The 25,587-nt window shown below is 34.7% G+C and overlaps 1 protein-coding gene across 11 annotated transcripts in view; it reads left to right on the top strand.

Moving 5' to 3' along the window:
- Positions 1-25,587, top strand: part of EPHA5 (EPH receptor A5) — a 348,209-nt gene that overhangs the window by 67,646 nt on the left and 254,976 nt on the right. For all 11 annotated transcript variants that reach the window (XR_004283480.1, XM_032334443.1, XM_032334445.1 and 8 more), the window contains exon 3: positions 5,666-6,329. Coding sequence is in view for 10 of the 11 variants with exons in the window: in XM_032334443.1 (XP_032190334.1) it covers positions 5,666-6,329 (664 nt within the window). In the remaining variant the exon portion in view is untranslated. The remainder of the gene's footprint in view (positions 1-5,665; positions 6,330-25,587) is intronic.

Genomic DNA, 25,587 nt, shown 5'->3' with positions numbered 1-25,587 from the left:
CATATAGACTTGAAAGTTTAATTTATGTCTTTCTCGAGTATTTTTATTTCATGAATTGAATTTGAGCCCATGTAATTGACTTCACCTTTATTCATACACAGAAAATTAATTGAGTTATCTCTAGTAATATTTCTGAATCGTACTCATGAATTTTAAAGATGTTTTAAGCAACTCAAATGCCTAATCCTCATATTACTGAGAAAATGGAACAAGATTGTTGGTTCAAATTATTTTTGTTGAAAGTTGATAGATTTTGTCATATTTACTTTACTAAAGAACCATAGCTATTAGAAAGATTGAATTTCTGAAGTAGATGACTCATGCTTGTTCTCTGTCTGTCAAATAAGTAAAAACAAAAAACAAAAATAAAAAAAAATGTAAGAAGAAGAAAGGGAAAACTTCTTAATTTTATGTAAGCATAGTAAGTTTTATAAAATGTTATAGAGACGAACATTAGTATTGTTTATCATGCATCTGGGGAAAACAAGAAAATAAGCAATTTAGTTATCTTTATTTGACTGTATTTTATCTAATTTTAATCAGTATAGCAACATAGAAAAAAATGACACAAACTAATGAAAATCTTCGCTGTCTTTGAAATACACAAATTTTTATATTGTGTTTCTTATTTTTTTTTTATTTTTTGAGATTTTATTTATTTGGGGCACCTGGGTGGCTCAGTGGGTTAAAACCTCTGCCTTCGGCTCAGGTCATCATTCCGGGGTCCTGGGATAGAGCCCCACATCAGGCTCTCTGCTCAGGGGTAAGCCTGCCTCTCCCCCTCTCTCTGCCTGCCTCTCTGCCTACTTGTGCTCTCTGTGTGTCAAATAAATAAAGAATTTATTTATTTATTTGAGAGAGGGAGAGCACAAGCAGAGGGAGTGGCAGAGAGAGAGGGAGAAGCAGGCTCCCTGTTGAGCAGGGAGCCCAATGCAGCACCATTATGACCTGAGTCAAAGGCAGACCTTTAAAGAGCTCAGCTACCCAGGCACCCCTATATTGTATTTCATCTGATTTTTGCATATCAAGCTTCCAAAATTTTAGACTTTAGGTAAACATATTAGGAGGCAATAATTGGAAAGATACACGCACACGTATACTCACATGCTGCAGATCATAGTAAATGACATTTAATAGTATTTTAAATATAATAGGAGACCTGGAATTAATTTCTTTTTGGAGCCTTTCAAAATGTATTATACAAAATACTATGATATTAAATCACAAATATGAGGTAATTATCCCTATTCAAAGAATCACTTATGTTGTATACAAGGTCTTGCTACAAAGTTATGCTTTGGGCATGTCAGAGTAAAATTGAAAGCAAGTGATTCTTAGCTATATTTTTATATCACTCTGCTAAGCAAAATACCTAAGAAAGTCACAATGTTGTTTGACTAAAATGTGAAATAAATTTTAGTGCTGCTAGCTCATATGCTATAGTCTGAGCTTTTAATTTGTACAGAATAGTGAAGAAGATTAATGGGTAAAAAATGAAAAGAGTATTTTTTTTAAAGATTTCTATTTATTTATTTTATAGACAGAGATCACAAGTAGGCAGAGATGCAGGCAGAAAGAAAGGAGGAAGCAGGCTCCCTTCTGAGCACAGTGGTGGTGGGGGGCTCAATCCCAGGATCCTGAGATCATGACCTGAACCCAAGACAGAGGCTTAAACCCACTGAGCCACCCAAGCACCCCCAAAAGGTTATTTTTAAACGTGGTCAAAATAACACTTAAACTAAGCTATAAATTAAAATTATTAAAATCTATGTTAATGCAATTTAGTTCTATAGGTTAATACACAAAACTGAACTCCAAGTAATTGTATGGATTAGTGAACAAAAGAAAATATCTTAAATGCCTCCAGCTTTTTATTGAAGATTAATTTTCCAAAAAACCCCATGAATTTTTAAACTTTCCATTTTAAATTTATAAAATTTAGACAATTTGCACAACAAAGTTTATCTTTGTGTGAACAAACACAAAAGACAAATCATACAATTATTTATTTACCATGTTTGAATTATTTCATATTTTGAATTAGCAGATCTCTGGACTAAAGAGGAATGTGTATATATTTGGTATTAATTCATTCGTATAATATATTGCCCTGTGGTGTCAGACTCTGAGATACAGTAGAGAATAAGGCAACCATGGGTCTACTCCCATATCTATATTTCCGACTCTGTGTGTGTGTGATGTGTGTGTACATAGAGAAACAGAGAGTTGGGAGGGAGGGAGGAAACGCGAAAGGAAGGAAAGAAGGAAGGAATTCATGAGGAAAGAAGCAAGGAAATAGAGAGATAAAGAAAAAAGGTTTACGGCTAGATGATGGCGAGAAAATGTGAATTTCCTTTTGACAGAGTTGGGTAGCAATTGATGGCAGTTAATCAAGGAATCCCACACACAAATACACTATCAAGGACAGAGATGTGCCAACAAGAAGACAGAGGAAGACACAGGCAGATGGAATGCTCAGATGGAAAGAGTTGTCCTCTGTGAGCTTGGGAAAATCTTTCCTTCTGTCTGGTCTTCAATTTCCTCATTTCTAATATGAATGATAAAGCCAGACCTTTGAAGACCCCTTCTAATATTTTATATGGGGCATTTAATGACTAGAATAGAGTGTTTGAGTTATGGGTGGTTCTGGTTTGGGTAGGAAAAGTTAGTAACCCTAACTTTTGGATGTTTTTCATGATTCACACATGGATATGACAATAAGTCCATTTTGTTTGTCGCTGCTCTGATGAATGTGACTGGCTTGCAGTGCCTGGTCAAGCATTGAATTTGAATACAACTTAAGAACTTTCAGTGCCCAGCAGAAAAAGGAGCAAGCCTAAGCATCTGGGGAAGAAATGAGGCGAGCCCAAGAGGACTGTGTAAAACCAGTTCTTTAATCTTAAAGATAAAAGAGTAAGGAGGAAAGGAACAGGGAAAAGCATGGGCTCAGAGGGTGAGCCTTCAGGAGATGCTAGACTTGAAGAAAAGGGAATACCAACCATATTGCATTCAGTGACCACAATTCCAAAATGCCCAGGCACATTGCTTATGATAATCAAGGAACAGCATTTATTAAGCCATGGGGTCATAGAAAATCCTACAAAATTGAACTAAGAATATTATGTTTTCTATCTGTGCCTTCATTAAACTGCTATCATTTCCTTGACATGACATTTGCAAGAGTGTCTAAGGATATACCTGCCACATTCTTGAGTTCTTGGTGTTACTTTCTTTTCATCCCATTGTTTCTTCTTCGTCTGTATGATCATTAACTGAGGAAGACAAGATGTCCACTTTGTATTAAAAAGGAAGTAAACTTGGAAGAATTCGGAGTTGTAGTTCAACTAGTCAATCCAAAATAAATGAAAATTTTTTGTCCATGTCTTAGCGTATTTGTCTACATGGTAGCAGTTATTCATGGGAAATGTGTATGCATTCCCCAGTTGATTCTCTGAATGGCTTATGGCTATAATTATTTAAATTAAAGTATTTCTGTTCACTCATTAAAAATAGAAAATGTGAGCCTTCATTTATATTTTGGACACTTGAAAAGAAAAATAAATAAAATTTCACCATGATACATTCTAACTTCAAAGAAAATTATAGTTTTTCTTGTCTTAATTGAGAATATTCAGAGAAGTAAGATGCTTACGCACATGCTTTGAAATTATGACCTGAAGCAGTAACTATTAAGCTGTCTTGTCGAGTGCTGCTTGGCTTGCATTTTTAATAATATTTGTGGTACCTTGGACTTTATACAGACAACGACTGTGAATTGCTTGCCTTATAATCTCCTTAGAAGATGCTGTTGCTCTGATTCCTTTAACTTCTCCAATTCCTTTCACTTGCTAGCACTGTCCTATTTATTTTATAAATGATCTAAGGTCAAGGATTTGAAGTCTGTTTGTGTTTTGTATTGGAAGACTTATAAAATAATACAGAGATAATGTAGAATTTTTATTTTCCTTTTTTAGAGAAGACATTTTTTGATGCTGTTTCCATGTTACTAATTCAAAAATATATATTTAACTTAAGTGGATCAGTTGTATGATTTTCGGTTAGGTGAGGTATTATTTTGCATGAAATGTTAATAATGGCATTCAGTAACCATTTATAATAAAAAGATTGAGAGCTGGATCACTTCAGGAAGACGATGTGAATAGTTTAGTGACAGACCGCTGAGAGAAAGCTGTTTTGGAAACCCGAAGCTACGTATAGTTTATGTACATTTTGAGAGAAGACAAAACTGAAATTAAATGAAAGAACTAAGGCTTCACATAACACCATGATGTGAAAGTGGTTAAGATAAAATCTTGATGTCTCTCTCTTGTGAATTTAAGGAACTCAGCAGTTTTCCCTCATTAGCACCTTTTACTTATGTCTGTCTGACGGTAGCTAGAATTTTGAGAGGGACCATCTGAGGTACACGATTTATGTGCATTCCTTGTGACTCCACATTTTTCACATCTGTGTCAGTTGAACAGAATCAAGAAATAATGCTCTATTTAATTTCATGTCTAAAAAGATGAAGTTCTATGAAGTTTATTATAGATAATAAACTCCAATAAACCGCATGATGGATTTATTGGAAGTCAGTATGATTTCATTGATTCCTGTGTTTTAGGGTCATTTTAAAAGACTTAAAACAAAACTATGTATACTTTTGTACACATAGGTTCTTTATGAATCTTTAAATAACTTCTTAAATTATAATAATAATGTCTTTATGGAGAATAAAAATTTGTTTCTATACTTTCAGAAAGTGATTATGGTACATCAGAAGTCTTAAAACTGGAATACTTTATTGGAAAAGAGCTAAGCCTAGCTCTCTCTGACCAAATATTTTGGAAGTTATATAAACCATACTTAATTTTTTTCTGTACCTTGTTTATATTCAGAACTTGTAAGGTCACTCTGTGTGAAATAATGGGTTGGTAAAAATAATTAATGCATTCCCAAAAGCTCAGGACTCAAATGCCAAAGCTATTCATATATAATTTTAATCTCTATTTTATATCTGTCTCTAGGTATATGTTTTATAGATACACTTATGAATAAACATTTAGCAATCCAATTTGCAAAAGAATCCCAAACAGATTGGGTCAGTGAAATAAGCATCTACTATTGCTTTTAAACTAATGAATTTTCTTGCAAGTATTATTACATTGATGTGTTATTTATAACATGCCAGAATTAAGTAAATGTGAATTCACATTTTACATTTTTTCTCCCTTCTTTTTCATATTTACTGCTTTTTTCTGCTGTTGTCTTTTAAAAAATGTACTTCTTTTTTTTATCACACTTTATCTACTCTGTTAGTATACATACTTAACTTTCTTCCAAATATAGTTAATTTCCTCTCACTGCTCCTTTGTGTTAACCGCACCCACATTCAATTTACTTCTACCTTTTCTCTGAAATACATGCATTTTTTTTTTAACATCAAATTCATTTGTGTTAACTTTTGAGTTAGTGGAGACAAAGAATAATGTTCTATTAATTTACTTAATTTAAAAAGGTATTTTAAAAAATTCTCATTGTAGAGCTCCTTCTCCCAATACCATAGATTAAGGCTGCAGAAATTTTTATATATAAAATAGTTTTCTATGATAATTTTTGTTAGTTATTTTCTAAATACTATATAATTGTCTTTCTATTTATACAGTGGGAAGAGATTGGTGAAGTTGATGAAAATTATGCCCCTATCCACACATACCAAGTATGCAAAGTTATGGAACAGAATCAGAATAACTGGCTTTTGACCAGTTGGATTTCCAACGAAGGTGCTTCCAGAATCTTTATAGAACTCAAGTTTACACTGCGGGACTGCAACAGTCTTCCTGGAGGACTGGGAACCTGTAAGGAAACGTTTAACATGTATTACTTCGAATCGGATGATGAGAACGGGAGAAACTTCAAGGAAAACCAGTACATCAAAATCGATACTATTGCGGCCGATGAAAGCTTTACAGAGCTTGATCTTGGTGACCGGGTTATGAAACTGAATACAGAGGTCAGAGATGTAGGACCTCTAACCAAAAAGGGATTTTATCTTGCGTTTCAAGATGTGGGTGCTTGCATTGCTCTGGTGTCTGTGCGTGTGTACTATAAAAAATGCCCTTCGGTGGTAAGACACTTGGCTGTGTTCCCCGACACAATCACTGGAGCTGATTCTTCGCAATTGCTTGAAGTGTCGGGCTCCTGTGTCAACCACTCTGTGACAGACGAACCACCCAAAATGCACTGCAGTGCTGAAGGGGAGTGGCTGGTGCCCATCGGGAAATGCATGTGCAAGGCAGGATATGAAGAGAAAAATGGCACCTGTCAAGGTAAGAATTTGCCTGCAGACGTGCAGGAGCTGTCCGCTTCAGTTGGATCATGTGTGTCTATTTCCTCCAGTGATTATGGACAGGTGACCTTTTGCTTTGCTAATTTATGGAGATTATTTCTCCTCAAGTTTGATTTCTCTCCGAATTTTAAAATTTCTGGCAACGGTCAAAGATTTAATGTAATATTTTGATGGATATACATAATTAATGTTCAGAGAGTGTCTTACTTGCAGTGCAGTATTTTATATTCATTTAGCTTTCAGGAGTTTTATTTTTGAGAAACTCAAACCAAAGGCATTTTTTCTTTGTATGAAGAAAAAAAACCGTCTGCTGCTCTAGTGCTATTTTCTCTCCATGAAGAGAAAATAGTGTACCCTTACCTTGCTATATAAAATTCAAATGCAAATGTTAGATGAGACTTGTTTGGTATGCTTTTGACTGCCTTTAAAAAAAATTCTTCAGAAATTAGTTCGACCATATGAACTCCGTATGAAAACGCTTGTCAGCTGACAGTACTTAGTTTACTGTGTTGTTTACCTATAATTGCTATTACATGTCTGCTTTTAAAAACTTACATGGCAATATTGAATGCATAATAAGTAGTACCCAAGAAAATAGCTTTGGAGATAGAGCCAATACAAAAAAAAAAAAAACCAAAAAACAAAAAAAACCCAAAAAACACGTTATTTCAAAGCAATTTATACTTGGGGATTTTTTTTTCCTGTTTTAATTTTTGTTTTAAGTTGAAACTTGATCATTTGTATTTCCCTTTTCATTTGAAAATACCCTCATTTTGCCTGCAGCATAGTGAGTTAAACTTAGATATTTAACAGTGGTTTTTTGGAATAGGTTAATGCTTTATGTCAAAATGAAGAACCACATATGAAGAAGAAAATATTTTTACTTTAAAAAAAAAAATCATTCATCCTTATGAACCTGAGCTTATTTTCACCATGCTGTGCACATGCTAAATAGGCAAGGAGAGTTACTGTTCACTGAAGAGAAAACTAAATGCTGAGAAGTCCGTAATACCACCTGGTAGCTTCAGGTGCATTTTTTTTTTTCCTGAATCCATTATATTATATGAATCAACTTGCTCATGTTCATTCAGGCCTACTATAGATTGATTATAGATTCAGGGAATCAAAACTAGGGAAATGATCAGTAAATAATATTGACTTTACTTAATTATTTCTCCCTAGACATATATTGCACCATCTTTAAAATTATGCATCAGCTTTTATTTTATATTCCTACAATATCATCTACAATTAAATTTATGTTTGTCTTTTTATTTAGTCTACAACTCTCTATACTTTTGTATATGTATATACATATATATAAAGTTCTATTAAGTCAAAATTATGTTTTGTCAATTATTTTAAGCTTTTCAGGGAAGTGAATTATTTTTCATTTCAGATTGGATTTAAAGAAAAATTCTAACATTATCTTAACTTTTCTTCTTGAACAGTGCCTTTTAGTGTGAGGTGAAGATATATGTAATTGTAGAATCAGAAGCAGAAGATTAACTATAATCTGTTGAACACATTTCATTATTCCATCTAAAATATTTACAATATAAATCTTACTATTTCTAAAGTTTTGTTTACCTGTATTATAAAGCAAATGCTCTATTTGATTATTTATGTCACTTAAGAGATTGGTATGTGGTCACTTTAGGTCAGAACAAAATGAACTTTGTCTTCATCCAAATAGACAGAGGGTATGAAAGATCTCTGCGTTTATAGAAGACAGTTTTTGATTGTTGCGGGAATTAAAAGGTTCTGTGCATTTTTATCATGAGAGCATCTTGAGGAAGTAGTGTTCTGACAGAATGTTTCCTAGTTCAGATACTCAGTGCATACCTTTCTCTTCTCATACTTTTAATAACTGAGGAGTGGAAACCTAACTGAGAGGCAGTGGGGTGTTCCACACAATGCAGTCTATATAAATGGTGTCTCCCCACCTCCAAATACAGAAACTTTGCTTTAAATATAATGAATGACTTTATATAATAATATGTTGATTTTTGAGTCATGTGAACATATGCCTTTACAGAAATGCAAATCTTGTTGTTACACACACCATCCTTCTCTGCCCCCACTTAACCCCCACCACAAACTTTAAATACTTCAGTGGTTTCCTTTAAGATAAATTTGTACAATAGCTTAAGATTTTGCTTGATTTTGCTCTAGACACATCTTAAGCTATGCTTCCTCCTCTTCCCTGTGCACTAGTCACGCTGGATTTCTTTCTCTTTCTCAAAAGCTCACTTTTACTACTTGTTCTGTGATTCTGTTTCCTTGCCCTGAAACATTCTTCTACCAATTCATGCCTGATTAACTCATACTAATCCTTCAAATTTATCATCCAGCAACTCTTCTTCAGGGAAGCTATCCCTGAGTCTTCAAGATCAGACCTCTCTATTATTTACCTACCAGATATATAAGTAAATAATAATAGAGAGCCCTTTAGAGTTATGATTTTGCATCTTTTTGTTGATTTATTGTTTGATTAATGACTCTCTTCACCCCCAATCGATCACATGGTCCTTGATGACAGCGGTGGTGAATGTTATCTTAAGGAATGAGCGGGAAATCAAAAGGCAAGAAGTAGATATGTGCTTTGGTGAGTGCTGTGAAGTGTGTAAACCTGGTGATTCACAGACCTGTACCCCTGGGGATAAAAATATATGTTTATAAAAAATAAAAAATTAAAAAAAAAAAAGGCAAGAAGTAGAAAAATGAATCAAAAGAGAGAGTAGCATGGGCAAAAGTATAAAAGAATATTGTGCTTTAATGTCGCAGTAGTCCTTCCTTATCTGAGGGGGTTACGTTACAAGATCCCCAGGGATGCCTGAAATTGCACATACTACCAAACCTTATAAAAACTATCCTTTTTCTTATGCGACGGTCTAATGTATAAATGAGGCACAGTAAGAGATCAACAATAAATAATAAAATGTAACTACTCTACACTATAATAAAAGTTATGTGAAAGAGGTCTCTCACTCTCTGTCAAAATGTCCTGTATTGTGCTTACCCTTCTTGGGATGATGGGAGATGATAGCATGCCTGTAGGTTGAGATGAAGTGACGGCAATGACATAGGCACCGTGACCTATCATTTGGCTACTGTTAACCTTCTGAGGATATGGCAGGAGGATCTTCTGTTTCTCTTCTGGAGTTGACAGCAGGTAACTGAAACCGCCATAAACTAAAGCGTAGATAAGGGGAAACTACTGTATTAATGCGTTTTTTAACTTTAAAATCATCTGTAGAAAGTCTCTTTGGTCACAGAATTGACAAACGTGCCTCTTAAACCAGTCACTTCTTAGTCCTAAGATTCTTGGGCCGAATTTTCAAGTTCTTTGTGTTAAATCATACATGGTTAGAGTATGATATATTAACTGTTATGGAGACCGTCTTCGTGATCTAGACTTCAGAACATCATGTCCTGAATTGTTTTTATAATATACTCTTATTATATATTGACATTTAATGACCGTTTCTTTGATAATCAAAATATGTTGGGATTTCATTAAAGATAGGACTGTAGAAAGAAGTTGAAATTTGAGTAAATCCATTGTAATGATTATCACATGTTAATATTTACTTTATTAGGATTTGGCCAGGTAGCTGCTGTCAGATCATGCTCATGTAACCTGATATACATGCATCATGGCGTTGACCCAAGGTCTTTAGAGACTAAATATCCAGGATACAGAAAGCTGGGTTGCTCATTACATATGGTTTCAACCCAGAAGACAATCAAGAAGTGACTCAGAAGTCCTTGTCCATTTAGCAATTCATCATCTATCATCTTTGCTTCATGTCCCCTTATTTTACTTCCTTTAAGAGAAATTGACTATCCCGTAATAACCTGGTTTTAATGAGGTAGCGGAATACTCTGGTTTCTGTTACCTTGACTTAAATTATAGAATGCATTTATTTTTCTATGGCTTATTTATATGCCCGAATTTTCAATAATAAACTGTTTTAAGTATACAAATTTATTTCTTTGAAATCTTTTTATTTTCAGAAACTAATAATGTATTAAATCCATTTCTACAAATATGTTTTCCTACTTGTTATTTATTATTATTTCTGATGAAATTCATGCTGTTTTTTCCCTTAAGAGTCATATGATTTTTTTTTTCTTTTTGAGTACGAAATTATTAGCAAAAACACATTTTGGAAGTTTTTGCTTTTTATTGAAGTGAATGTGTTTGACAGAAGTAATTGAGTTCGCATGAATCAAATGTTGCCTGCTGAGTTCTCTTGTGATTATGTTGCTGACTTACTCAGATGCAAGGCAAGACCACTAATCTTCATCAGTTGCTAGTGGAATGAAGTAGTAATTTGAAATTACCCCTAGATAATTATAGTTTCACTTATATCAAATGGAGGAAAGAGATTTAGATTGTGGGTCACTGCCAAAACCAGTCAGAGTGAAGAAGGTATATAGTGCATGCTAAAATACAGGGTAAGCGAGGTTACATGCCAAGGGCTGTGGAAAAAAGCACTTATTAATTGTCCAACTGGGAGATGATTGCCTAGCAAGGAAAATGTAGCGAAAATACTGAGCTCAAGAAAAACCTTGATTCAGAAATAGTGCAGATACTGCAGGGAGTAGTATGTCGATCATTCATACTTCTGGTGCATATTTATGTTTGAGACAAAATTGACTGGAAATATAGTGTATTAGGTACTTGTGTAATTATGCATTGGAGAGCCTAGTTATTTTTAATTAGGCACATTACCAAAGAACATCAAAGGGGTTGAACTTTTGGTTCTATTTGGTATGCTCTTTTGTGCAACAAAAGGAAACTAATTTTAATTTCAAAATTTTAACAAAAGTTAGTAATTATGAAAGTACAGGGTGTCAGTGGTGCATGTGTGTGTGTCTCCTGCTTCGGAGAACCATCACCAAGACAATTAAGTGGTTAAATCATTTCATCCATTTGCAGGTATTATGCATGAAAGTCATAAAATAGATCTTTTTCTTTTAACTCCTCCTTATTGTTTTGGATTAGTTCTGTTACAGTTTTAAAGCATACCTTGCATTCATTTTTGCTTTTTTTTTCCCCCCTAAATCAAGGTTTCTTAACACTGGTACTGTTAATATCTTTTGTTGGGCAATGGGGTGGTCATGAAACCTGATTGATTTAACTTGGATATCGTGGGGAATATGCTCCTTTTGAGAGGCATCATACTTTAGTGGTTTGAGCACAAATCTATATTCTGGCCAGAATGCCTGGATTCCAATCCTGCCTCTTGACATTTATTAGCTCTATATCCCTGTGTTAATTATTGAATTATTGAATCTCCCAATACCTTTCTTTCTCCATCTCTAACTAAGTCATGAGATGATATATGGAAATTGCTTACTGCCTAACGCACTGTATTTATTCAATGAACATTCGCTACTCCTTATATTGCTCTTTAACATAAAATGTATTTACAGGAGTATGTGTCTATCTATTATAAAATACAGGGTGGTTTTCGGTTAAAAAAATCCTCTTGTTTTTTTCAGATAGATATCATCTTCTTGAGCCATATCATTTATCAAAGGATAATCCTATATTTGTATTTATGGGGTAATCAAAACTATGCAAATATACTAGAACTGCCTTTATAAAGAAGATTTGCTCTCCAAGGAGGTATTATCACTCCTTCTTTAAGGTCTGGTTATACTGGGCATTGTATCCACGTATATAATTCCTGTGTCCCAAAAATGGAGACACATAGGTGTACAAACATACATATAGATCTACACTAACAAATTATGAGAGTTGCTTATAGCAGTATGGGTGTGCCAGTTTAGATAGGGCAGGAAGAAAATATTTCTCTGAAAAGGTGATGTTTAACATAGATATGGAAGGGGAAAAAAGCCATGTTAAGCGATTAAGGAACAGCTTTTAACACAGAGGAAGCTTTCAGTGCAGAGATCTATTATATTATATTAATCAATTTTGTGTATATCTCTTTACTTTCTAAAATTCTATTTTAAGATGTATTTGCATAGTAAAATTAGGGTAATAAAAGAGCTTCAATTCCCGAAATTACCTGCTAAGTCTATGCATACACATATTACTCTATCTTAAGGATACAGAATTCCTAATAATATCTGTGTTCAAACATAGGCATATCAAACATGAAACCATTATTTTGGAGTAGTATTGTGGGTGGCTTCTTGTAAGTTATTACACTCATTGAAAGATGAAAGGTTTTTCTTTTTTAAAAATTCAGTGTTTCTTTGGGGGTACCTGTGTGGTTCAGTGGGTTAAAGCCTCTGCCTTCAGCTCAGGTTATGATCTCAGGGTCATGGGATCGAGCCCTGCATTGGGCTCTCTGCTCAGCGGGGAGCCTGCTTCCTCCTCTCTCTCTGCCTGCGTCTCTGCCTAATTGTGATCTCTGTCTGTCAAATAAATAAATAAAATCTTTAAAAAAAATATTTAGTGTTTCTTCAATCCAACAGTGACCGAATCTTCACATAGGTGTCCACAGTCACACCTTTATGAAATGGAAGACTGAGATTCGAACTGAGGCCTGCATCATCTTTTTTTGTTTGATTTTTAAGATTTTATTTATCTATTTGACAGACAAAGATCACAAGTAGGTAGAGAGGCAGGCGGAGAGAGAGGAGGAAGCAAGCTCTCCGCCAAGCAGAGAGCCCAATGTGGGGCTCGATCCCAGGACCCCGGGACCATGACCTGAGCTGAAGGCAGAGGCTTTAACCCACTGAGCCACCCAGGCGCCCCGAGGCCTGAATCATCTTAAAACCTTAATTTACTACACACAAAAACTGGTGATTTTACAGTTCACTTTTAAGATTTTAGTTTACTTAAGGATTTTATGAAAGGGTTGGCGACTTCGTTTCTTACCAATTGCATTCATTTTTTTTTTTAACTTTTTACTCTTGAAAATCTGAGAGCAGACACAGAGATGTTTGCTGAATTACATTCTGTGAGTTTTAAACATCAAATTTCTCTGTACACACAACTTTTCCTATGAAAGCCATACTGATTTGTGTTATCAGACTTCCTTCTTTTATGAGTGGAAAATAGGAGTGCAAATCAAGATTCAAACTTTGTCCAGCGAAGCAAAATATTTATCCTAATCACTTTGGGTATTTGTCAAGGTATTTCACTATTTATGTCATTTTAGAATGATTACACATTGACTATATCTTTATCTCCTCCTCCAGATGTTCCTTAATATTGTTTTTGATGTAGATTATAGTTCTATAACTTTTGACAGTATTAAATCTAATGATAACATTTTCTTTTTTTTTTTTAAACTTCTAATTACATCATCTTAGGAATCCCATACTTACTGTTTTTTTCTACTGTTATAATAAATAGGCAATATTGGAAAATTAGGGGAAAAATCAAACCACAAAAAAGTAGAGAAAAAAGTACAAATGGTACCCATGTCCTAATCACTCCAGTTTATGAATTACCTATTCATTTTGGGGTTGCTTCTCATTTTTCATTGACTTGGAGGAGTTCCTCACATGACTTAGCATTTCCTCTCAGGAAGTTTTATTGGGACCAAGTTTTATCCAAGTCTGCTATTCTCAACGACTATAGTGCAATGCAATAATATAAATCATAGACTTGCGGGGCGCTGCAACAGTAGATTCTGATCCATTGTGGGGTACTGGCCCGGATGTCACCTTTTTTATTTTATTTTTTCTTCCTTTTTTTTTTTTTTTAAAAAACCCCCTGGGTCATGGTAATGTGCAGCCATGATTGAGAAAGATTGTGATATTTAGCATTAAGATGGTTTTGGGTGGCTGATGTAGATTTACACACCAAAAGTTTACCCGGGGAAGGCCACAGATTTCTATTCTTGATGATTAATTTCTTCTCCCCATCAAGAGGTCGTGCACACAGAAGCCTCTTCAGCGGTCCTTGTGCACATGCGCAGTGTTTTACTCCTGTGATCTTTTGAGAGTGTCCAGCTAGCCTTCAAGGTTTCAGGCTTCCTGAAGGGGTCCCCTCTTAATAAAAGGCTGTGGCTCTTTTTCTTGGACCCTGGAGCATTAAAATCCAAGTCTCTGGGTTTTGCACACCCCACCTCAGCCCACCTGGCCTGCAGAGCCACAGGATCCGCTTGAGCTCAGCAAATCATGCTTTAGCTCCCTTTTGTATGCATCCCTTGTGGTCTGCTTGTCCCAGACGTTGAAAAACATATAATTCTTTTTTTTTTTTATCACTCCCGTACTTTAAAACAAAACATTAAAAAATTCACCCCAGTCTTTGTTCCGTTTAATTAGGCATTTCTAGGTATTTGTAGCTCGATCATTTTCAGGTTTTCCTTTACCTTTTCACAGTTTAGACTGCGGGTTAGAATTGAATATTTAACTTTAGATTCTTCATTCTAATACTGTACTTTGTACAGTATATAAACATGTTTAATTAGAATAATTGATTTGTAGTTTGTAATCACATATGACATCAATGATGATCCCAAATTAAAAGGATGATTTCTTTTTAGGACCGTATTTCTATTACAATTAATATGTTAAATGTTTTGTGCCCTAGCTGTATAAACTTATTTAGTGCACCTTCTTATGAATCTGCCTTGAAAAATCTACTTCACCATTTTTAAGGGTTTTGCATAGAACACTAACTCTCTAGGTAACTAAGAGGAAGCTTACCCTGTAGCTATCAATCTATCTAATTGATGTATTCATGTATATCTAGTTTCTGCTCCTTACAGGGGAAAACGCAAGGAGGCTGTTTACCCAAACTGTATAATGTATTGCCTTTCAGTTTCACTTATACATTAGTCTAGAAGGACATGGCAATTATTATAAAGCAGGAAGGCATGGAGCAACTAGCCCTGGCATAGTTTTTTCTACAAAGTGTATCATCCACTAATTGTAATGGTAAAAATATGAATTCTAAGCTATCCATGATATCATAACTGGTTTTTATTACATGAAAAATTCTTTTGTATCCTTTATCATTTCTGGTTATGGATATGGGTCACATCTTGCCTTCTAGTATTTTATTCTCTTTGGTGTTTAAATGTTTTGTCTGCGTTTAAGGCTGGCCAGTAGGAATTGCTGTGTAAGAACAGAAGTGATCTGTTGATATGTTTTGATCTTTTCTGAGCTTGAAGATACCCTGCTCATTTGAGTGCTGTTAAGGTATTGTTTAAAAAAGAAAAGGAAAAAAAAAAGAAGGAAGAGCCACAGTTTGGGGGAAGCAACAATTAGAGCAAATGATAATTTGACTGATGGATAACTCCATCTCTTTGATGGAATTGTTAGCAGGAATCAGACCTGGAGAATGAATGCTTCCAAAGTCCCTGCTGTGAGATTGTGAAGGAAAATAACACACTACTCCATATGCATAAGGGCTTTGCCTCTGATGAATTCAAAGCACTTTGAAAGGATTCCATTAGGACATTTCCTAAATTATGGGTGGGACTATCAGAATTTTGTTTTCCATTTTATGGATTGGAAAGTGATGTGATGTGATCACACCAAGGGTTTCCAGTGTTCTCCTCATGCCTCCCTTCCCAAAACTCTACTTCTAGTTTTACACCATACCATTAAAAAGCAACGTAATTTCTTTCTCCTGTGAAGGTTTTCTGTTAGTCACTTACTCCCAGTATCTTTCAATGCTAAAAGCTTCTTTTTTTAGAACCAGACTGACCTGTATTATTTATTTATTTAAAATTTGCTTTAGAAGGTTTTGTATGTCATCTGTTGTTGCTCTCTTGGTTCAAGCATGATTTAATATGTCAACCCTGGTTTGCTTAACTGTGCTTGATTGTCTTCCATACTTTACATAGAACTAGGCGGTCTCTTTCAAGCATGTTGCTGCCCAGATAAATGAAATGTCACAACAGTGAGTCCTCCTCGCTTTGTGACGGCAGCAGCTTTCTTTGACACAGCCAGCGGTTGCAAAGAGGGGGTGGTGGAGGAATTTAAAAAGTAATAATAGGGCCAACTTAACTCAGGTCAGTTCCTGTTCAGACCCACATAGACAGGAGTAATAATAGATAATGCCCTTAAACTTGGGGGGAACTTCACTCCTCAGGTGAAAATGAAGTTAAATCCAAAATAGGAAAATTTTCCCACAACAGACACAAGGAAAACATCTATTAGCAGTTTTTCAAAATAATACTCAGGGAGAGCACTTTGTTTTTAGAGGTTCATTTCTCTCCTGCTTTGTTGTCCGGCCAGAGATGTTACTATTCTCGGTATATATTTGAAACTAATCCACAGGAAAAAAAAAAATTTTTTTTTCACCATCTCCTACAATAAAAGTATGTTTATGATTTCAAAACCCAGATTAGATTTTAAAGATTGGAGGCTCAGGAAGCTTAGTATCTGGCAAAAAGAAAATCCTCAAGACATGCTGTTTAGCTTTAAAAGTAAAAAGCAATTTCAATGAGAGATAACCTTAGACAAAGTTCTGGAGTTTGCTTTTGTTTTTGTCATCTGTTCTAACATGTATTGGTGTTGCTACCAGTGCCCAGGGATGGTGACCTACCCTCCTAGGACATACGGACTATTGAGAAGTGAGGGTTCGGTCTGCAACGGGTCCGCAACTCAGGTCAGGGCCTTAAAGACTGAGGAGATTTTTGAGTGTGTTTGTATGCGTAAGTGAAAACTTTTATCTCACTTTAAGGCAGAAATAAACTGGACCGACTGGGCATGTTGAAAGTAATTAAATAAATATTACAGGATGTGGAGTCCATGAATAACAAACTCTGTACAGGGACTGAAGAAAGTTGCCTTTTAGGAAGCACAGAGTTAGACAAATATCTGAGTTTTGGAAGAAATCTGATGAAGATGAAAGTTTTAATCAAGGGCATCCTGTGTCTTCCACGAAAAGAGTGGTCTGAGTATTTCCATGATCAGATCTCAGGAGAACTTGTTATTATCATCTGAAGTTAGAAGAGAATGGAATTAAAGTTGAGGAGAAAAGGAACTTGTTCCTTGAAAATACAAAAGTGGGCCAAAGGGAATAATTTGACTTTCAAGTGAGTGTCAAAGCTACAACTAGAAATAATAGGGATCCCAAAAAATAAGATCTAAGATTCTGAACAGCAGAATTATTAGGATACCTTCAATGGAATGGTAAAGCATGAGGAAATGTTGGTATGATTGCAAAGACGTACTATATGCCAATACGGTTCAATATCTTATTCACTTTCTTCTAAGCTGACAACATACTGTGAGCTATAGTTTCTAGAGCAACTGAAACTCAGGTTAATTTTCTTTTCTTCCTTCCTTCCTTCCTTTTTTTTTTTTTTTTTAAGATTTTATTTATTTATTTGAGAGAGAGAGTAAGACGGAGAGAGACAGTAGGAGCAGGAGAGGCAGAGTGAAAGGAATCAGACTCCCCACGGAGCAGGAAGCCAGATGCCAGGCTCCATCCCATGACTTGGGGATCATGATCTAAGCTAAAGGCAGGCACTTAACCTACAGAGCCACCCAGGTGCCCCGATTTTCTTAAGATCACTCAAACTAAAACTAGAAAGTGGCAAACTGACATTTCGACGCAGGTGTGCCTGTTTCAAAATCTGTACCTTTCCACTATATTGTGTGTTATCCATGACAAATAATTAAGTTCCACTTACTTGTGTCACCTTGATTCAGATCACCTATGTGCTTAGTCTGTTGTCTGTGTCAGCTGCCCTATATTGCACACAGAAACAGTGATGCCCCAGAGAGACCTAGGGGCCACCATCATCATCTGGAAGAAATTCTTGTTGCTTAATCAGACCTCAAAACTGAAGAAGTAGAAAGGCCATTTGAGGTGGATAGAACGGAGGAATCACATAGGGTCAGGAGAATGGAAGACACAGAAGGCAAGACCGAGTAAGCAAAGCATGAGTGCGAAGACCATGTTGCGATTCTGAGGGACGTGCCCTGAACAGTAGAAGCCCGTAATTGGGCTACACAAGTGCACAAGTACACAACTGGGAACTGAACTAGAAGGTACCATGTTTTCTATGCAGACGTTCATGTGGGAGGAGAAATACCAACTTTTGAAATAAACCCCATGTACATGTTGTGTTTGAAAGAAAGCGTGGATCAATGGGTTAAGATCTCTCAATCCATTTCTGACTTTTTTGCTTTGTGCATTCTTGTGTACATAAACTTCTTTGCCTTCCTTGTCTTCTCCTATAAATAGTATAGAGGCTTTTAAAAACATGTTTTAGCGTTGGCGTACTGAAGTGTCATTTTACTCAAGTTTTGTTTTGTTGGTTTTGCTTTGTTTGGGTATGTGGTACAGAAGAAAAAAAGGCTGGACTATATAATGTGAGTGCGGAGCTTCTCAAGATTCAGGTTTGGAAACCCCCTTGAGAACACCGTCTGGGCCTCCTGGACCCGGTTGGATCTTCAGATTCTCATCTCCACAGTAAAGAAACTAAACGATTCTTCATCTCTTACCCATCCTGATCTCATACTCTGAGCAGGTGTGATGTTTCTGCCTGGAAGAGACTTCCATTTTGAAGTGTTTTCACATCCGTCTTGATTCAGAGAAGTTGGAAAGGGACAGGATCTGAAACAAAACAAAAGAAATTTAAAGCAAAAGAAGGAGCAAACAGACCTCCATAAACAAAACCGTACAATTAAAATAATCTTCATTTTTCTTTTGACTGATCTAAATTAAACAATCAGCCTGATTATAATGGCAACCATCTTTACGCTCTAATGGATAAAACAGAACTGTTACAGGGGGAGAAAAAGGGAGGGGCGCACCTGCGTGGCTCAGTCATTAAGCGTCTGCCTTTGATTTGACTCAGGTCACGATCCCAGGGTCCTGGGATCAAGCCCCGCATCAGTCTCCCTACTCTGCAGGAAGCCTGTTTCGCCCTCCCCTCTCCCCCTGCTTGTATTCCCTCTCTTGCTGTCTCTCTGTCAAATACATTTTTAAAAATCTTTTAAAAAAAGTTCATATCCATGTATTATTAGACCCAGCTACATGCCAAGTATATGGAAAACAATTCAGTTCTGACAGTAACCCTGCCAGATATATAGAGTTTCTATTTTATATTTGAGGAAATTAAGGCTGATCTAGATTAAATATGACTTCCAAAAATCCCACATTAATAGTTAGCTTCAAATACAATTTTGTTTGGCTTCAGTGTATATTAACTTTGAGAAAAAAACATACTGGCTGTCCTAAGTCACCAGAAGTGGCCACATTTTATTTTTTAATTAAGACGGAGAGGAAGCCCAATTATTAGAGTTATGTAGGGAACAAAGGACAAATGTAGAGAAGATTGTAGCCCTGATGTGGAGAAAAATAGTAACTGAGACTTTTATTTTAAATAACAATTGTTATTTGATCTAAAATTGTTTACATTCAAATAATTCCTATAATTATTCCTATAATAATTCCTATAATTATTAGGAAAATACATAAATAGAACTAATTCTACTTAGATATATACTTTTAGTAATACTTAAAGAATCATAACCAGAATGAAGATTGTATAATTATCACATAACTTGGATGTGATTTACTTTTGGTGGGAAAAATTATATTAAATCAGTTACAGTTATTGGGATGCCTGGGTGGCTCAGTTGGTTGGACGACTGCCTTCGGCTCAGGTCACGATCCCGGAGTCCCAGGATCGAGTCCCGCATCGGGCTCCCAGCTCCATGGGGAGTCTGCTTCTCCCTCTGACCTTCTCCTCGCTCATGCTCTCTCTCACTGTCTCTCTCTCAAATAAATAAATAAAATCTTTAAAAAAAAATTAAAAAAAATAAATCAGTTACAGTTATAGAAAACTGCTAATGTCTGACCACTTTGAAAGTACAAAGAAGTAGTTTCTTATGATCTAAAATAATATTAGTATATTAATAATATTCACTCATTGTTTACATCATGAAAATAATCTAGGAATTGAAGAAATATGACTGGAAACAAATCCCTTAGACTGGAACCCCTCCATCTTTCTCTCTTACTCCTTCTCTCCCTTTTTCTCTTCTTTCCTCTTTTCTGTCTTTGTTTTTGGAAAACACTAGTTTCATCTTCCAAAGATGATAACTTTCAGATTTGCCAGTATATCTCAAGTAAAATAAAAATGCTTGAGGTCTTTTCTTTTTTTTTTAGTTTTAGAATTACAAATATTTTTTCATGATAAGGTCTAAAAAGGAAGAGAAATGTGTCCCTGGTTGCTATAGAAAAATACATGTTCTTTTTCTCTATTTTGTCCAAACACTTTCTAATTCATAACATAGTTTTTAAGTGCTTTTTAGAACTTTTAGATTTATAACAACTAATACAACAAAATGGTCCATATTTTCTGAATGGAAAGGACAGACACAAACCAAATGTAACTGCTTTCCACTAAACCTCACATTTCTCTATTTTTTTTTTTTTTTTCCAATGAAGCCTGACTTGCTTTGGTCTCAGAGATGAAAAGATTTGTCTTTTTATTTGTATTCTGTCGTTTTAGCGTCTTTACTGCTAAAGGGAATATATCCTATTTAAACGCAGGGAAGTACTGAGTATTTTAGCTCTTACGGTTAATTAAAACACACCTGGCACATATTTTTACTCATGAAGGTGGTATTTGACCTTGAAAAACTCTGAAGGCCAACTCCCAGATAAGATTCAAAACCAGGTTGTTGTTGTTGTTGTTATTTTTTTTTTTCTCTCTTTTCTTTTCTCCAGTTCTTAATTATTCTTGTCTAGAGTCACTTTGGTCTTTTACTGTTTTGATTACTTCTACTTATATCCTCTCTTAATTTGTTTCTTTCCTTCCTTTATTATAAATTTCTCTGTTATATGTTAATCCCTTCCATTAAATGTCTACTTTTTGAGAAACACTTAATTCCCAAGAGAAAATTATTTTTGAGATTGTTATTTCTTTTAAGACTCTTTCTTTCAAAAGGGGACACTTGGTTCTGTTTATTTAGAACCAACAGACATAGAAGGATGCTGTTAGGATATATAAAGACCTAGTTTAATTCATAAATACTTTTTAAATGTGTGTAAGAATTTGTACAATGAATTCATTTTGTTCTATCATTAGAGATAAGGATTCAAAGGCATTGATGATAATATTAATATTAATAATAATTATTATGACAACATGTCTAATATTTCTGTATCTAGTTCTCTGTACCACACTCTTCTAAGCACTGCATATTTATTATATAATTTGGCCTTCACAGAAACACACACAAAATGCTATGAATCAAGTATAGTTTTTAAGTTTTACAGAGACTTTGTGTAACAGGAGCACAGTCAGTAGTTGTGAAGTCACATAAAAGCCTAGGCCATTTGTCTGAGAATCTTTTCTTACCTACAGTATCTACTGACAATGGAGAGAGACCAGCACACGCTTTTATAAGCGTTTCTTTTGTCCTCTCTACAAGATTTTCCTCGATTTTCGCATCAAGAGATAGCCAGTGAAAAGAGAAAAAAGACTGAATGTGTAATTATATGAGTGATAAATAATTATGTCAGTAGACTTCATAACAATATTCTCATAGGATGTTCTTTTGATTAAAAATCTCTAGAATACTTGGGCTCTTGATACTTTTTTCTTACAAAGAGAGTAATTCAAATTTAGGGATTTATATATTTACACATATATAAACTCTGAAAAAATAAACACAAATGCCTACAAACTAAGATAGCAGTATTTTCATTTGGAAGTGTATAATTAAAAGTAGTAGATAGAAACCCTTTCCTACTAGACACTGTTTCTGCTCACACTCAGCTCCTCCTGTTTCCTCTGCTACTTTTAAACATGCAACAGAGAAAAGGCTCATGTGTGTAGGTGTACTTTGTCACATTTGAGCATTTTTTGGAGCAGACATGGGAGCTATGTCATGTTATGCAAAAATCTAAAAATATCTTTATCATCAAGCTTTTACAGGAGACTTTTTTTGAAATAAGGATTTGAAATATTATTTTTAAACTTAAAAATACACAAACAATAGCTTAAATAGTATAAATAAAGCATTAAAGGTTGGAATTTTCGATTGAAGATAATTTACCTCTTCTTAGGCATCACTATGACTGTCCCTCCAATAGTGATTTTGTCACAAAAGGGAAACTCATTATATTTTGAATAAATTGATAGGTGTTTATGCTGGAAGAAAATAGTCCCTTCAGCTTCTAGATAGACCTTGTCCATTTAATTCATTTTACTATTTTAAGAGAAAGAGGAAAATTCTTAGTTCCATGAGTAGAAGGATTGGATATAAACTATAGGGATTTACTGTGTACAGTTGGAGTGATCATATATTGATTTTCCCCCAATTAATATGTATTGTTAATATGTTATATAATTTATTTATAAATACTCTATTTTTATGCATATTGAACATATTTTATTTATACTTGGCATATATTATATACATTGCAAGTACATGATATTTCTAATTCATTTTTTCATTATTTTCATAATTTCATCATTTTATGTAAAAAATAAGAAGTATATTTTTCTCATTTAACAAATAAAATTTTACAGTCTGAAGGGTGATAACCACGAGCCATAGGGAAAAGTGCTGGACCACATTCAAATTAGCCTTATTGTTCTATAATATCTTACTGGAGTACAAGGTTAATTAGTACCATAGGCAATATGCATTATTCATCACTGCAATCAGGCTTTTATTCTGCTGGGTTTTTATCGACTGCAAATTGTTGTTCTTTTCATAACAAAACCTTGATAAACTATTGTCATATTTAATTTTACTGAAATATATTGGTGATACATACATTAGTTCTTATACTATAAATATTCTTAAGATGCCATGCTATCCTGTCTAGAAAAGAAGACAGTAAGATTAAAAACTAATGTCTTCTACTGTAAGAGGACATAAACTTTCAAGACAATGAACGTAAATTATTGTTCCTTATAGTAGATTTTTTTAACTTTTAGTTCATTTTCTCTGTATTCTATAGAAAAAGCTTTAATAATATCATGGTGGCACTAGTTTCTCATTAGATATTTATTTTAACATACATTTCCTTATATATTTATAAAATTATTAATTTTCTCTCTCTCTCTCAATAGAATATAAACTACCTGATACCAAAGCATGTAGAACAAATATCAACCTATACCTTAAACATATTTTTAAGTGAATTTAATAACCATGTGTGTACAATTGCAAGTAAGAATATATGTCTGTTGACCAAGTGTTATATGACTTCTATTATAAAATTAAGACCAGGGAATGAACATCCTTGTCTCAGTTCTTCTTTCTGTATGTCCCCTTCTCTGACATAAAGGAGACAAAAATAGAAGAAAGGAAGAAAAGAAATAACCACAGAGGACAACATAGAAATGATTATCAATTATGTAATCCAAAGTTGTAGAATCAAAACATGGTCATATAGCATGAATCCTAATTCTCATTTTTCTTAGTTCTACACCACTGCAACCTGAATTTTCAGTAGATATAGGTAAATTAATAAATTTCTCCTTTTCTTGTATTTCTTAGAGGTCAGATCATTAAGATAAACCGCAAATAGCACAGATGCAAGTCAGTTCCAAGAGATGTTGAAATGCAGTTTTAACTTTTTCTCTTTCATCAGGGACTATACAAGTTACTTTCATAGATAGCTTTGTAACCTTCACTTATCTAGAGATCAGTTATCAAAAAATTTGGGACAGCAGCAAGACACTTCAGTTTATTGCTTTTTTGATAATTTGTCCATAAATAAATTCTTTTTTCTCCTAGGTATGATTAGGGGGAAGTTTTGAGATTCTTTTCTTTTCTTTTGTTTTGCAATCACAAGACATTTCTGATATTTAAGCAACAGTGATTTAGTCTTTGACTTCCAAAGAAGAGAATATTATTTATCTAATGTATAGCTTTCCACCTAATTTAGTTAAGTCTAAAATTTAAAATGGAAAGTTGTACAAGGTATAGTTAAAAATACCTACTCCCCTGGTGTAGCCTGAGAATAGAACTGTAATCTGGAAAATGAGCCTTAAATTGTTTGCCTTGTGGAAACTTCTACACTAAGTTACCATGTTACCACAACTGAACCAGGAAGAAATAGAAAGGCTGAACAGACCCATAACCAGTAAGGAGATTGAAACAGTCATCAAAAATCTCCAAACAAACAAAAGCCCAGGGCCAGACGGCTTCCCGGGGGAATTCTACCAAACATTTAAAGAAGAGCTAATTCCTCTTCCCCTGAAACTGTTCCAAAAAATAGAAATGGAAGGAAAACTTCCCAAACTCATTTTATGAGGCCAGCATCACCTTGATCCCCAAACCAGACAAGGATCCCATCAAAAAAGAGAGCTATAGACCAATATTCTTGATGAACACAGAGGCGAAAATTCTCACCAAAATACTAGCCAATAGGATTCAACAGTACATTAAAAGGATTATTCACCACTACCAAGTGGGATTTATTCCAAGGCTGCAAGGTTGGTTCAACATCTGCAAATCAATCAATGTGATACAACACATCAATAAAGGAAAGAACAAGAACCATATGATACTCTCAATAGATGCTGAAAAAGCATTTGACAAAGTACAGCATCCCTTCCTGATCAAAACTCTTCAAAGTGTAGGGATTGAGGGCACATACCTCAATATTATCAAAGCCATTTATGAAAAACCCACCGCAAATATCATTCTCAATGGAGAAAAAACTGAAAGCTTTTCCGCTAAGGTCAGGAACACGGCAGGGATGTCCATTATCACCACTGCTATTCAACATAGTACTAGAAGTCCTAGCCTAAGCAGTCAGACAACGAAAGGAAATTAAAGGCATCCAAATCGGCAAAGAAGAAGTCAAACTATCACTCTTTGCAGATGATATGATACTATATGTGGAAAACCCAAAAGACTCCACTCCAAAACTGCTAGAACTTGTACAGGAATTCAGTAAAGTGTCAGGATATAAAATCAATGCACAGAAATCAGTTGCATTTCTCTACACCAACAACAGGACAGAAGAAAGAGAAATTAAGGAGTCAATCCCATTTACAATTGCACCAAAAACCATAAGATACCTAGGAATAAACCTAACCAAAGAGGCACAGAATCTATACTCAGAAAACTATAAAGTACTCATGAAATAAATTGAGGAAGACACAAAGAAATGGAAAAATGTTCCATGCTCCTGGATTGGAAGAATAAATATTGTGAAAATGTCTATGCTACCTAAACCAATCTACACATTTAATGCAATTCCTATCATTGAAGGCATTCTTAACTCCAAATATGCTACTGGATTTTAGCATACTGCAATTAAGACAAACATGAATTTAAAATATCCCTATGGCTGA

This window comes from Mustela erminea, chromosome 2, assembly GCF_009829155.1.
Source record: "Mustela erminea isolate mMusErm1 chromosome 2, mMusErm1.Pri, whole genome shotgun sequence".
In the NCBI taxonomy this organism is placed as follows: Eukaryota; Metazoa; Chordata; class Mammalia; order Carnivora; family Mustelidae; genus Mustela; species Mustela erminea.
This window is presented reverse-complemented; position numbering and strand designations above follow the sequence as displayed.